At 42.4% G+C, this 16,488-nt stretch overlaps 1 protein-coding gene across 2 annotated transcripts in view; it reads left to right on the top strand.

Annotated features, from left to right (window-relative positions):
• Nucleotides 1–16,488, top strand: part of LOC145996583 (PP2C-like domain-containing protein CG9801) — a 116,925-nt gene that overhangs the window by 67,554 nt on the left and 32,883 nt on the right. Inside the window, exons 2-3 of one of the 2 annotated variants that reach the window (XM_083133112.1) lie at nt 14,026–14,246; nt 14,571–15,374. In XM_083133112.1, the coding sequence (XP_082989238.1) occupies nt 14,026–14,246; nt 14,571–15,374 (1,025 nt within the window). Of the gene's footprint in view, nt 1–14,025; nt 15,375–16,488 lie in introns of both variants that reach the window. The other variant, XM_083133111.1, reaches the window with a different exon arrangement.

The following is a 16,488-nucleotide window of genomic DNA, read 5'->3' as shown; positions in this document are numbered from 1 at the left end:
CGAGCAACGTCTGCTGTTAGCCCGCGAAACGCTCTTTCTAAGGCCTCCTGCAGTATAATAGTTACACACAACCGTTTTGATGTTCTAAGACAGTTCTGTTCCGAAGCGAGGTCAATATCCTTGAGTGTTCTTTATCCCCTTATATCTTCTTCTGTGCTCAATTGATGGGCAGGAGGGGAGACTGAATCGTTTGCGCAACCTTCGCCTCTGATTCTCAGCACGTGCGTTCGTGTACGACCGTCTCAATCTCAATCTCTTTTGCTGGACCATCTATCTTTCCATTCATTCGGTTCCCCTCTGAATTGCTTCCTCGGGAGGTGGCGAAATGACTTGGTTCTTTGTGCTCTAAACAAAGGGGCGACTGCTCGCTTCGCAGGACTCTGTGTTTTCTCTGCATGTAAAGGACCAGGAAAGTCCGACATCCGTGGCGGAGTGGTTAGCACAGTGCGCCATGACAGCAGGGATCCTGACTTTGAATCCCCGCCTCGGCGTGGGTGTTCTTTGTGAGCGCCCCTTCATCAATGTCATCACATCATCCACCTCGTTGCGATTAGCCAAAAGTGGCAGAGAAGCGAAATAAAATAAACTAAATCAATCAAAAATCTTCTTTCCCATGATAGCTGTCCTGATATTCGACCGTCTTTACACCTTGCAATAGTGTGTGTATCGTGTGGCGGATGTGACTCATCGCACCAAACTCAAACACCTTCTTGGTCAAGCGGTGTATTTCGTCTTCTGAGGTAAGCGCGGAATGCTTTCGTGGTTAGGTTAGGCTTACTAGGTTTAAATATCTTAGCATAAATGCACGTACTACATTTAGCCTGACATCAGAAAACGAAATACGGCGCATCACTAAAAACGGTGTTTGAGTTTGGTGCGATAAGTGAGACCAATCGTTACAACTGCGCTATTATCTTTGTTTTCCGTGCCTTAGCTCAATCCCGATAGTTTTATCTTCTAACAGTTTTATTCGATTTTTCGCTTGTGTGTACTTGTACAGTTACCGGTAATAAAAATGGGACACCTATATCCTGAAATACTCGCTTCCCTGTAAAGCCAGTCTCACACGGTAGTTAGGTACGTCCTCACTTCGCCATCGACTTCTAGCTTCGTTACTTAACGATCGTGTGAGAGCTTTCTTTTATTCAGTTCCCGACAGAATTAAAAACCGTCTCGTAATCCATCGTTAATATCATAGAACTACCAATCAGACATGAGGAGCACACTGGCCAGCTGAAGTAGAAGAAGAAGGAAGACAATAGATGTTCGACTGTTTATTCAAGGCAGCTCAAAGAAGAAAAAGATTCGACCAATGTAGCTATAAATGATTGGGGCGAATATTTTATTTGTTGAGTGAAGAGTCTACTAATTATTATTGTTTTTAAATAAATAGTTCGTATGTCTAAATTTCGTACTGTGATACTGTTATTTTACTTTCACAACCGACGCGAATACTAAACTGTTCGCCACTAAAAATGCAACACCCAGAAGGAGTAATCGGAATCGGACGAAATGTGCACAGTGTGTAGAGGAGAGGTGCAGAAGGAAATGATTAGGTGTTCAAGGCCGTCATGCGTCATGTGCGCCTGCCACGCCATCTGGTAAGTGGTACCTGTAGCAGGTCAGATGGGTGCAGAAGAGCAGTGAAAGTGCATGGTCGTGAGTGTAGTGTGGTAAAATCGGTCATCAATGCCACGTCGTCGAATACGGTAGCGATTCCAGCAGGTTTCCCAGTTCGATCGCGGCCGAATTGTTGCATACCGTGAATGCGGATTATCCTACCGTGAGATCTGTGCCCGTGTAGGACGGAATGCATCCACAGTGGTCCGTGTATGGAACCAGTGGGTCCAGGAAGGCACTGTAGAGCGACGTAGAGGTTCACAACGTCCGCGTCGGACGACGGGACGAGAGGACAGACGTCTGATACGCATGGCCCTTACAGACTGAACGGCCACGTCAACGAGGATTGCGCATGAAGTACGGGAAGTTTTACAACGTCCAGTGTCCCCACGAACCGTGCTTCGTCGTTTGGCGAACGGGGGAATTTTTTCCCGGCACCCACTGTTGCGGATTCCTCTGACGCTAGAGCATAGGCGTTTGCGTCTGAGATGGTGCCAAGACCGTCGTGCATGGATGGCGGAGTGGAATGCTGTAGTGTTCTCTGATGAATCCCGCTTCTGTATACAACATCATGATGGACGTACACGCGTGTGGCGGCACCGTGGCACTAGGCTTCATGACGCCTGCATCATGCATCATCACGCAGGGCCTTCATTGGGTATCATGGTATGGGGTGCCATCGCCATAGTTGTTCGTTCGCGTCTCGTACGCATTCAAGGGACATTGAACAGCCAACGGTACATCACACAGGTTCTCACCCCTGTTGCTGTACCATTAATCCATGCACTGCATAATGCCACTTTTCAACAGGATAACGTGCGCCCTCATGTTCCAAGGAATGTCCTCGCATTTATGGAAGCTAACCACGTGCCCCTGCTTCCTTGGCCAGCACGTTCGCCGGATATGTCGCCAATTGAACATGTCTGGTCCATAGTGGGTTGCTGGCTGGCCCAACTCAGGTTTCCGGCACGTAATGTTCAAGACCTCTGGCACCGTGTGGAAGCCGGTTGGGACGCCATACCGCAAGCAGACATCGATAGACTCATTCTGTCCATGCCTCGCCGTGTTGCAGCAGTCATTGCCGCCCGTGGAGGCTGTACACGTTACTAGCTCCTTGGGGTTATGCAACCATGTTCTACGTGTCACATGTCACACCACCGAGCTCTAACTGAAATCATTTTCTTATCTTATTATGAACTACATATTTGCCAAGTTTCGTGTTTCTATCTCATTTCCTTCTGGGTGTTGCAATTTTAATGGCGAGCAGTGTATTTTGAAGTAAACAATGAACAGCCACATATGTATGTATGTATGTATGTTGGCTGTAACAAATAGACTGTGCTGTGTGTAGCATCGCAGTAAATTAATCTGCTAGTGTTGTAAAATAATGATATATAAGTTATGAATTGTAATTAGTTCTTCATGGACTTCAAAGTAAATTTCACAATAAGTATTTTAGGAGCAAAACGTGTCAATGAAATATAAATATAATAGGCTATGGTAACTTAATGTAAACACCACAATTTTCGCACTTTGAATGTTGTGAAGTTTATGTAATTTAATTGACTAGTTCCTATTGGGGAATATATTTCAAAACCATACGAGAAGGGTTTCATTAGAATATGCAACTTCATCGTAATATACGGGTAATTCAAGTTTATGTAGTGTGTCCGTAAAGTGGTATATCAACTTGAAATAACATATGTTATATACTCACATTCACTGCCACAGGTTACATGTGCTGCATTTTTCAACAGTGCCAATGTTATTCTGTTATTCTTTTAAGAGAAAATATTATTTTCCCAAATCTTCAGCAGTCATTAGCATCTAAACTTGCGAAGTAGTATACCGTGTTTGCGCAGTCGCCATTTTTAAAGATGCGATTTTAAGGATCGTGTGAGACCCCTTTTGCTGCCTTCACGAACTGAAGACTTAAAAAATCTTATGGTAGTTTCGAGTCGGGAAGTGGGTACCTACTTAACAATCGTGTGAGACTGGCTTATTATGCGTGTTGCATAACTCTGCGGTGGTGGTAGAACTTGCCATAGAAAATTTGCTATTAAAATCCACTTAAGTCAGAGTTAGGCAACACACACAACGCCTTCCAGGGAAGAGAGTATTTCAAGATCCAGGTGTCCCATTTTTATTGCCGGTGACTGTACGTCTTCCAGGATTTGTCTTTTGAAAGACGTCTACGGTCGATGTTGTAGAATTATTTTCCCTAACATTAGTGTTATACTTCACTGAGCAATGTGAATATAATATTCACATTAATAATATATATGTTTTTTTTGCACACAATAAGCGTGTGTTTCGCCTCATCCGACAAACGCAAGGTAATTGCGTATAGTGCGAGTGTTTTATTATTGGAAGTACTCTCGATCTCAACCGCCTCTTATCGGGGCTCTACCGTATATGGTTTATTAAGGGTTAACTAACTAACTAACTCTCTAGCCTTCTTAAGCCCGAAGGTCTATGGCTGCAGCAACACGAGCCTTCCATCTGTCCCTATCCTGGGCAAGATCAGTCCCAATCTTTTCCATCCTTACCGATTTCCTTTAGGTCCATCTCGACGTTATCCCTCCGTCTTCTACTTGGCCTTCTACAGGTGTTAGTTAAGGCTTGTCGTTTGTTATTGTTTCCAGTTTCTTTTTCCATCCTTATCCGCTCGTAGACCCCTAGAGTTCTCTCCGGACTCGAGTGAAGGGGTTAGTTTGTTTCCAGAAACCTTGCGTTTGTTTTCACTTCGCGTAACGCTTCTCCAGTGTTTCCTCGGTTCTGACAGTCCTGTCTGCTTTGCTTTCCCTAGCAGCGCAAGTATTAATAGAAAGCTTGCAACTCGTCCAATTATCTTGTAAACATCTCGTCAGGTCCTATTCACTCCAGTAGGCGACGCGGCTCCAATCCCGTGTTTCGTCAATTTCGTGGCTTCCCTTCGTCAGAATCAGTTTCCAGTGAACGTTGCCGAGAAGGGGCGGACGATGATCTTGTTCCTGTCGTTCTACGACCCTTTTTTTGGTCTCCCGTATCGTACAAAAGAGCCACGGTGGTGTAGTCGGTAGGGCGTCTTGACTGCCAAGCGGGAAACCCGGGTTCGATTCCCGGGGTGGAGATCCAAGGTAGGAATTTTTCCGGCCTTGTCCCCGCATAAAGCGTTTTCGGGGGTTACCCAGCCTCAAATCAATGGGTAAAGGGGGGCAACCCTGGGGGATAAAGGCCGCCGGAGCATGGTGCTGATCACATCACCTCCAAAATGGCCGAAATCGAGAATATCTGGGGCCCTACCCCCACATCCCCTAAATGTGCCTTCATGGCACGGTGATATATGCATGGGGAACTTTACCATATCGCATAACACGATAGCAATTTCTTGTTCTGACGTCAGACGCGAAATGCCTACGTTGTTAGGTTAAGTCTGTTATGTTTGGTTCTCTTAGCATAAATACACTGCAAATGTATTATTTATGATAAGATAACTGAACCTAAGAAGCATAACCTAACAACTTAGGCATTTAGCCTAATAATGAAACGGTGACGCCAGACCGCAAGGTTGCTATCGCTCTGTCCGATATGCGCCATGAAGGCACATTTAGGGGATTTGGAGGTAGGGTGCCAGATAATTCTCGATTTCGGCCATATTCGTGTTAATTGAAGACGCATTGTTAGTTTCCGAACAGATGTACTTCTGATTATCCTCTGAACGTTAGTGACAATGGTTCTTTATTAGAATGCAGTGTTAATTGCACATTATCCATTGACTCCCTGGTGGAGTGGTTACCGCAGCGGGTTACGAGGCCAGGGGTTCTGCTTTTAAATCTCGGAGACTTGGCACAGGTGTTCTTTGTAAGTGACCCTTCTTATCACTCATCCTCATCGTCGCGATTAGCCAAAAGTGGCAGAAAAGCGACTTAAACTAACCTAATTCTGCGAAATCTTGGTTGGACGGATATTCCCCCATCAACAATCTTGTCATAAAAAAATCCCCCACCAAAAATTTACCAAAAGAGTTTTTGATTGATTGATTGATTGATTTGGTGTTTTGAAGTCCACTTTATCCACAGTAAGGCTAATCGAGACTGGACCTACAGTTTAAAGTGGGATCCGAACCACTATATGTGCCTCCACCGGGAATCGAACCCGGGATCCCTTGATTACAAGGCGACGACGAGGATAAAGTTTTTGTTATAACAGCAAGGATAAGCAGTTAGTTTTTACTTAAAATATATTTTGCTGAGAATAGTATTGAAAACAAACTCAAAAGATCAAAGGATAATGTCTCTACATGTTTGTGAGTGTTGCATGCTCTCTCTCTCTCTCTCTCTCTCTCTCTCTCTCGTATCTGTCAAGAGACCATTAACAGATCTATTGGGTTGGTGCGAATGAAATGTCCGCTTTGACGTCTGGTCGGAAACTCAGCTCAACCACACAACACATGGATTGACTGAGGTCACAGGTCTAACGTCATAAACTCTGTATACGTCCAGCAAACAGGCTGGAGCACCCAGACAGTCAGGAGGCAGTGTGTTGTTGAACAGGGTCATCTGAAAGTGTATCATGGAGAACACACAATTGCGAGTGATTTGTCTTTACGAATTCAAGCTTGGACATTCTGCTCAGCAAGCCGCCAAAGACACTAACAGTGCATTTGGGCCAGGAATGGTAAATGAACGCAACATTCGCCGCTGGTTTGTCAAATTTCGTTCCGGTGACACAGCATTTCAAAATGAACCCAGTGGCCATCGACCAACATCATGTTCGGATGAGCTCCTCAGGAACCCCGTGGAAGCGGACCCTCGGAAAAGTGTTCGTGCCATTGAAGACGAGTTAGGCATACACCATACCACTGTCGTTTGGCGGCTCCCTGCGATCAGTAAAGTGAAAAAGTTGGACTCATGGGTACCACATGATTTGACACCGGTCAACAAGACTCGCCGTCTGGAGGTGTGCAGTTCTCTGAGTGTAAGGAATAACCTGGATGGTTTCCTGCATCGGATTGTCACTTCAGATGAAAAATGGATCTGCTATGACAATCATAAACGATCAGGACAATGGTTGGATCGTGATCAACGTCCAGGGCGGTTTCCGAAACCACCTCTCTACCCACGAAAGGTGTTGTTGCTGGTATGGTGGTCTATGGTGGGTGTGATCCATCATGTCTTTCTCAGGCGAAATGAAACCATCAATGCAAATTGTTACAGTGCTGAACTCCATGAAATGCACCACAAACTTCTCCACAAGCATCCAGCAATGGTCCACAGACATGGTGTCCTCGTGTTGCACGACAATGTTCACCCACATGTCGCGCAAAGGACGGTGCAGGCTCTCCATGAGTTGCAATATGAAACCCTTCCTCATCCAGCATATTCTCCAGACCTCTCTTCCATTGACTACCATCACTTCCGGCATCTCGATCACTTCCTAACAGGGAAGACCTTCGCTGATTATCGGGCTGTGCAACATGCCGTTGAGGAGATCTTTGCGTCGCAGAATCCAGACTTCTTTCGCCATGGAATCCAATTGTTGTCTGAGCGATGACAAAAGTGTGTGGCTGCAGACGGCGACTATTTTAATTACCCAGGTATTGTAGTTTTGATTTTTTTGGCCTTTTGGCAATGACGCACCTGGGCCGGACATTTCATTCGCACCAACCAATACACCAACAACAACATTTGCGCATTGCACGATAATTAGATTATTTTACGTCGCTTTTCTGCCAATTTTGGCTAATTGCGTTATACACAATAAAACAAGAATGAAAGACAAATATAAGTATCCAATCTAATTCATTTATATTAATATGAAATAGAAACTTATACATAATATAACCATTTCAATTAGTGTAATGTATTGAACCACTTGGTGAAGGAATTATTTATTTAATAATATATATTGTTAAATATTTAGTGGTTTTCTGTTATATGTAATAACGTAATAAATATGTACATATCATAATATTTCATGTCTATGAAATAGAACAGAAGAAATAGGAACCTATGTTTGTGTGTGCAAATTAAGATCTTCCTTTCCCACCAGTCTTAATTAATTTTGCACCCTGCCAGAATAGGTCGCCAGAACAACAGTAAATGTGATGTTTTCGCGGTTATTCCATTCGCGCTTTATCCTTTTGCGCTTATTCCAGTATTGCATTTTGGTTTCCCGGTTGTTCTTTTAGCGCTATTAATCCTGTGTTCAATTTTGGTTTCGCGCTTAATCCATTTCGCGGGTAATCCATTTCGTGTTTAATCCTTTGGCGCTTGTTCCTTTGCGTTTGTGCCCTTTCGCGCGTAGTCCGTTTCGCGCTTAGAGTCCAGCACAGATATTTCTGCCGTGCGATGCGCGACACAACTCAAGAAGCAGTGTTGCTAATGGAGCAGATAGAAAAATCGCTGCAGTGCGCCGATGCACAGCTGTTACGTACAACAAGGAAATTAGAGAATTCAGGTCTATCTAACGTTGAGTTTTAAACGTCATGCATTATACCAGGACTAGGATTAATATGTACTAATAAGTGGCTTTGTATGTAGCTACATACATATGGACTAAAAATTTGCAAAATATGAACTAACACATACGTAAAATTACCAAAAATGCTGCAAAGAAGACTTCTTCATACGATTCCTTATTTGAGTGATTTCAACCAAATAAAAAAATATATATTATTTTTCATTGCATTAATGCACTGGTGGCGTTCTAACTGTTCACTCCCCAAACCCGTATACGCTGGTACGGAACTGCAACGGCAGATAATAGCATGCCAACGTGTTAAACCGCGACAATTGGACCACAACACTCCTCCTCAAGCAGTATTATTATTTCCTCTCTGTGATCGGCAACAGTCGGTTGCCTTTGTGTTGTACATTTACAAACGATGCCGGCTTCTACAACAATAACAAGTACATATACTGCCACTAGACGATAAGCTGCGCGGCTTTTTCTTTTGCTATGAACCAGGGCCGGCGCTAGTCATTTTGCCTCACTGGGCGGTGGCGGCAGATGCCGCTCCATTTCAACCCCCCCCCCCATCCCCCGTCATCACGCAGGAACGTGAAATTGAAAATCAATATATTCCTAAGTAAAACATCAAAATATAAAATAAATAATGAGACTTCTTATGCTATTTCAATACTATTAAGCGGAAAAGAATATCTCGCTCGACCACAGTTTTCAATAGGCTTATTTTTTTCTTCTCTTCAAATTTTGCCGCCCTGAAAATTTGCCGCTCTGGGGGGGGCCACGGTTCGCCCTCCCCTTCCGCCGGCCCTGCTATGAACTTGGTCACCCATCAAAGCATGACAATTTTAATACAGAAAACAATATGCATCGCATTAAGCAGTAAAAATGACAGCCTCCTCTATGCAATTTCTACAAGAACACGTGCCGGAGCCAAGAGTTGAAATGCTGTTCGAACCACATAATTTATTTATTTCGAACAATTCCACAATTATGAAATATGAACAATTTGTTAATTAAACCTGTTGAAATATGTAAAATTAAGTATATTTTCCTTAAATATGTAAAAGTAAGTATTTATTAAAGTTAGAAATATGAAAAAATATTGATAATAAAATGTACCTTAAATCACTACAAACATTACTATTCGCAAAGATATCACAAAATTTCAGCGATATTTCGTCAAACTAAAAGTATGTATTTACCTATAAATCCTAGCCCTGATTATAATCAGTAGATAACATTGAACACAGCTATGGGTTCTGTAAATTGTCTACAGTTCAGAAGCACCCGTACACAACGTCAAACCGGTCAAATACTTAGTGGTGCTTCCAATCCAACAAAACTCACCGTCACTTTACCTGCCTTTCCCCTTCCGTGACAGAAATAGTGCTTCATTATTACAGTTGGCAACACTAGTTACTAGCTAGCCAATGAACATGCACTGCATAAAAGAAGCAACCACTACGCCGTGCTATATTGCCACATTACCGTCCCTGCCGAACGGTGCGAACCGCGAGCTGGAGCGCTATTCAATTGTTTTCGATTATGTTGGCGCGAGAGTGTCCAGGAATGGAATGACAATATGGCAACAATAGCGAAGGTTAGCGAGCAGGGTAGAACACGTGATGCTAAGAGAGAAGGAGACGAAACAAAATTGGTATCTACGCAACGGCAAAGACATGTGTGTTGTACTCTAATCCCTTTCGTGGTTATTCCACCAATCTGCCAGGGTGCCAGCTGCAAGACAATGCCTCGTTCCTGGCCGAGAGAAAGTGCCTCCATCTGTCCGATGCCAGTTGTTACAACGAGGGACATTGTATTGTACGTCGGATAATGAGTAGGATGAGTGTCGTCACGGTGATTTCCACTTCCGCCGAGAAAAAGAGGAGATCCACTTTCGGATTGGCCCTTTGTTGTGACGCGACAGGAAAAACGCCCATTGTTGTTACCTGGCACGGCGACTCCTTGGTCCTTATAAGGTCAGCGCATCACACCCTTTGCGAGCAGTAAACAGAACCGGAGAAATACACACTTACGCAACAGGCGATCCTTCCCCCATATCACGGGAGTAATTCCCGTAATTTCCCTTCGCAATGTGCAAAATTTCCCCTCTTTAACCAAAGTATTCACATAAGTAGTAGTACTCTTGTTGGCCCGTAGCCAGAATTTTATTTCGGGATTGGGGGGGGGGGTAATCCTATATCAGCAGTCACCAACTAGAGGTAAAAAAGTTGGGGCCCTGAAGATGAATTTCTCGGTGCAAGGTGTTTAATCCTGCTAAGGAAGTGGGCACTATTTAAATTAGATATTGTAGGATTTTTTGGGGGGTCTTTAGATATTTGTAGGATTTCGGGGGGAGGTTCAGCCGCCCGATGCCTCCCCCTGACTACGTGCCTACCCGCGTTCGTATACGAGGGTAGTCTTAAAAGTTCTCGGCCTCCATCATAGGTGGCAATGCTATCCGCAATATTTTTTCTAGGTCATAAATAGGGAGCGGAAGTTGATGAAATGTCATCTTCTTTCTGACATCTCGGACACGATGCCTATTAAATATACACAATATTGCATTACACTTCGTCTAGAACCCAAAAAAAGTAATTTTAAAGTGCATTTTTTTTTTTTTTTTGCATTTTTTGCCAATTTTCAGGTTTTAGGTCATTTTCCCCGATTTTCGTCATTTTCCCGTCATTTTTCGCAGTATTCAGTGTATTGTTTTGTCATATTTTGTCACTTCTTTCATTTTGGTAATATTCTTGAGTCTTTTCACCAAGGTGAACATAGGCCTATATATATCTCGCAAGATTGCAATTTAGGAGGAAAAGAAATGCTGAACTGGTGACAACAGTCTTTGCTGTGTCGGGGGAAACCACCAGGTGTCCGTCTGGGGCAAACTCAGATTTAAGACCAGATAAGGAGAGGCTGGAAATAACCAAGCCAGACGGTGAAAAAAAATATTTAGTTGTTTCTATTGGAAATCCTCGTTGCATATTTCAATTGAATGTGCATGTCGTATCATTTGGTGCCTTTTTTTTTTAAAGCAAGATTGCATTTTGTTTATTTTCCTTTTCATTTCAATTTTTAACCTGAAACTAACAAATTTAATGGTCATTTTTGCATTTTTACGTCATATTTTCCCATTTTTAGGACATTCTATGGGTCATATACCTATAATTTTTAGGTCATCAACTTCCGCTCCCTAGTTATAAACATACATATAAAGTTACATGTCATTCTCTCAAGTAGTTACTTTAATATAGATGTCTGAAGCAGATGCGTGGTGTTTGTTTCTTAAAATTCATAAAAATTGAATATACAGTGATTAAATTCTTTGTAAAAAAAAGGTTTAACCTAAATACATTTCAAGTTCATAAAAGTTTATGTGGACGACCTTCTTCTTCTTGAACATTTTTTTAAAAAAATGAGCTACTCAATCTAAACGTGGCCGTACCAGCCTTGAAGATGATCCACGTGAAGGACATCCAAAAAGTGCAACAACTGCATTAATCATTGATATGATATTATATGACCAGTAAGTGAAATTGCGTGAAATTGCTGAGGATATTTCGAGAGAACGTGTAGGATAATTTGCATGAAGAATTGCATATGAAAAAGTTATGGCAAGATGGGTGTCGCATTTGTTAGCAGCATATCGAAAACGCATTTGTATGAACATACAACAGTGTTTGGAACATTTTAACAAGAGTATAACTGATTTTGTACGTCCATTTGTAACTGTAGACGAGACTTGGGTTCATCACCACACACCAGATTCGAAACGGCAGTCAAAATTGTGGGCAGAAGCCGGTTGTTCGGCTCCAAAAAAAAAAAAAAAAAAAAGTTGGTTGCATAAGCAGGAGAGGTTGGCATCACATGAACCAGAAGGTTAATAAATTACTCCTAACATGTAAATTTTAATAAACAAGGACGTTTCTTGGGGGTGGGGCGAGTGTCATTTTGCCCCCGCCAAGTTACGCTTATACATACACCACATTATTATTATTATTATTGACATTTTGTCAGTGTTTAGAACATGCAAACGTCCAGGCCTGGGCCTCCAAGCGTCCTAGTGTGGGGGTGTAACGGGTTACCCTTTCCGAAGACACCCTCTGCATTTATGCAGACTACCGAGGCTCTGGCGTCTGGACTGACAGCCAGTCTAATCAACTGCGGAGTCGTGTTGTGTCGTCCATGTGTTTGTTCGTTGGTTGATTTGGTGTTTTAAGTCTACTTTATGTACAGTAAGGCTAATAGGGACTGGACCTACAGTTTAAAGTGGGATCCGAATCACTATGTGCCTCCACTGGGTATCGAACCTGGGACCCTTTATTACACGCTACAATGTGTTTGTGATTGTCCTTGCATCCACTTCATCTTATCATTAATCCTCATCTTCGCGATTAGCCAGAAGGGGCAGAAAAGCGAAGTAAATTTACTCAGACTTAGCGTCCTTGTGTAGACGCTGCTTCCCGAAGGCCAAAGGTGAATAGATTTACTACTTTCCACACACAAAAGTTGTACGTGTAATGTCTTCAATATCCGTACACAAACATAATAGATCTGAGAGCCTTTGCAGTGTCCCTTGCTTCGGGTGATTTGCATAAAAGCCAGTGCTCGGACGAGTTGGAGGGAACTGCTTGGAACAAAGCACGGCGTCTGTGTAAACACTTCATTTAGTGGTTTCCCCGGCTGGCCTTCCTGCAGCAAATTAGCATGGCGTTGGAAAGTGGCTTACCCAAATGTGCCAAGGGTGAAAAGGACTGCAGGTAGACTTTGTGGAACTCTCTCGAAGGCCAGAATAATTTTCAGACCTCGGTTCTTGTCTGGATGGTTCGTGAAGAAATATTGTTCTTTGGATTGGATACATAATTGTCGTGTTCAATGATCCCTATATATCTATATCATAGGCGTCGGGAGGGGGTCGAAGAGGATCGTTGACCCCTTGAAATTGACATCGTTCATATCAAGATACAAAAAACAGAAAGCTTATTGTTTTTATTGCTGATAACAGAAATAAAGTTCAGTTAGTAATAAGTAAAACTTCTCGATTTTTTTTTTGTATTTAGCAATGTTTTTCTGCCACTTTTGACTAATGACGATGGGTGATGATATGATGAAATTGATGAAGGGACACTCACAAAATAACATACATGCCCAGGCTGGGATTGGAACCTGGACTCCAAGGCGTCATACCAGGCTGTGCTAACCACTCTGCCACAGAAGCCGTCAAAGTAAAACTGTGTTAGGTCGAAATAAGTTCAGTATTCAATACAGGAACAGGTTACTTTTCATATTCTACTATTCAAACCAAAGAATAGATGGTTTCACAGTTTCAAAATTCCAAAAATTAGATTTTTATGCGAGAGATCACACAACATAAACTTTGAATAAAATTTTCCCCCTAACTTTGAAAGCTTTCTCTTGAGCAAAGGGTGCAAAAGCCATTAGAAGATAATAACTATGAAATTCAGTACATTACGATTACCTGTATAAAATGTTAAAGAGGCATTCCACGACAAGTGGCCTTTCTCCATGTAACTAACAAAATGAATCAATCTGAAAATTATTATTGCTTTTAATTGCATTAAGATTTAACTGTTTATGAATGAATATAATTGGCATATCAGCTTGGTTGCTTTACAGACAAATGAAGTCAAAACTGTGCCACATTTTTGAAGCATCACGCACGTCACACACACTTTTTCGTTAATAATGCTTTTCATGCATTCAGCCTACTTATCATAATCAAGGTTTTTTTTTCATTTTTTAGCAGACTCAACAAAGTACTTCATAATTCTATGAAATCAGTTAAATATGAATATATTACGTCTTATGTCTAGAACCTTATATTTTATGGGTAAAATGTCATGCACTTAACGCTATAATGTTATAATGTTTACAATGGATACAGTTTGGGAAGTTCTTGCAATTAATTCTTGTTGTTGTGTTTTGCAGAGATGTCAGGCGCCAGCAACCAGACATCCTGTATGGGAAGAGCTGCCAGGAGCTTCCAGTGAAGCAGATTGGCTGCCTATTTCCAAACATCTTCGCGGCATTCACAGGACCAGAAGCCGGACTCACCACCGTCAATCGCAAGGAGCGTCACCTGTCCACCACCGACCCTGATGTCGACTACATTGACAAGGAGGATGAGTCTCCTACGTCACGGAAGTCAAGTAAGCGAAGGCACTGGGGTGCTGGTGAGGGTTACTTTTTCAGTAGTAACTATGGCACCTACTTTATAATGAGGAAATCATTGTCTAGGGGAAGGGGTATTCCATTCGTGGACAATTCTGTGATGAACATTAGGGTCATGGGCAATGTTTATACCATAGGGAAGAGAAGCGTAGAGACGAGTATGAGTGATATTCATTTATTTGCAGAGGGCAGGAGACCAAGTAATTCTAACAATGTAGTAAAGCCTGACGCTGAACGTGTTGACAATTCAGATTGTTGCAGGGTAGGGATGAATGGCAATAACACTGTTTCCTCTCTTGTAGAAGGTGTTCCTGCGATAGGTGAGGCCCCAACCGACGTTCCCCCCACGGTCCCTGAAGAAAATTTTGAAACCATTGCAAGAAGCACTAATAACGACAATGAAAACAACAACGAAATGTTTTGTGTGGATGTAGAGAGTAACTATTTGACATCTGTGATCCCCCCTCCTGCTGAATATTCGACTTCTGATTTCGAGCCCCAGACTGTAGGATGTCCCGAGGAGGATGGCGACATCCCGTCGTGGTCAGACGTGCCCGATTCTGGACCCATGAGGAGCTCCTCTGATTCGGAGCTGAATCGAATCCTCAGGAAGTCGGTGAGTGCACCTTGCGGAACGGAAGTAGACAGCGACAATGTGTTTCTACCTGACACTGAGGACACCTGCGACTTTGACTTATGTGATATTGCCAAAACGATCACGCAGAATGAGCTGATTCTGAACAATAACGATAAAGATTCTGTACAAAGCTTTTTCGGTTGCCCCGATTACATGGTGGATGTCGGCACCTCCACGAACGTCGCCGGTCTGGGCTTCGACTTAGACTCGATCCACATCAACAACAATTCATCCGCATGCTTACTGAACGTGAATCCATCCAGCAACGGTCGAACGCCCGATCAAGCAAACAAAGAAGCACAGAAACAGAATGGACACACCAACGGCGACGTTGCCAGCGACGAGAACAAAAACCAAGTCGAAGAGCTCCCGTTCAAACCCACGACTCGAAAGGACGGTTCCTACTCACATTCGAAATCCTCTGGAGGCAAGAGTAGGAAGTTTCACAGGGAAAGGCCGAGTGCTGGTGGTAAGTAAGTCAAGCATGTGCGCTTGGCCTTGGTCACCAGCATGGAATCCGCATGATCTGTGTTGTGTTGTAACCTCCTGTAGCCCTTTTTTGTACTGGGACTTTGCTGCATATGCAAAGCATGAGGACTGGTTTCCGCAAGACTTGCACTTGAGTATGAATTGGAGGCATCTTTAATAGCATGTGGAGCGAGCTTCATACTAGGGATTTTTTTATAATTTCCCCCTTTGGCTGTGGCTAAGCAAATCCTTACTGTAGGATTGAGATTTTGCTTATCTGTGCCTAATCGTTACTAACTTCACCTTTGTGCCAATTTAAATAGAATTATTTTCCTGGTGTAGCTGGTACTCGGAATGGTAAAAGCTTCGTCCATTTCCCAACACTACATAATTGAATGTACATTCTTGATTGTATCCACCATTGATGTTCAAATGGCCCAAGTTAGCGTAGTGCACCTGGTGAGATTGAGATATAGAAGAAAATACTGTCTGTGCACTGGTGTTGTTCTTACAATTCACTAATTATTTCACTGCTTCTAGCACTGAAAATTCTCTTCCATGACTATGCACTGTTTCAAGGAAACTTTATGAAGAAAGATGTTAGTTCCATTTGCTGTGTTTATATGTAAATAGGAATATGCTAGTTTTTGAGAAGCACTAAAGAGAAGGATAAGGTCATGCTAATCTTCATTTCCGTTTGAACTTTGAATGACAGTTATTATATAATCTAAGAACCAAGGTGGTGTGGAAAATGAATCTTCTCTTGCAATATTCTTTCTGCATATATTTGAAAAAATGTTGGTGAAAGGAAACTATGCTTCATAAGCAAGGCATTTTGAAAATATGATATTATGATGTCAAGATTCCTTTAAAGTTAAAAGGGACAATTGCTGTGGACTGTATTGTGTGCCGGTAATGATAATAGGGTAGTGCTATTGTATTGTACATCGTCACTTTTTCCAGCCAAAGTCCTTGAAACATTATATTCCTAATATTACATACAACATATCAAAGTTCTTAACTCTGTGTAGTTAAGTTTAAGAAATAAATTACCATCTATCATTGATCAAGAAGACCTATGAATTCTGTAAGAATAGTATCTATTTTATTACAAA

This window comes from Lepisma saccharinum, chromosome 12, assembly GCF_977018435.1.
Source record: "Lepisma saccharinum chromosome 12, izLepSacc3.1, whole genome shotgun sequence".
Classification (NCBI taxonomy): domain Eukaryota; kingdom Metazoa; phylum Arthropoda; class Insecta; order Zygentoma; family Lepismatidae; genus Lepisma; species Lepisma saccharinum.
The sequence above is the reverse complement of the archived record's forward strand: the minus strand, read 5'-3'. Positions and strand labels throughout refer to the sequence as shown.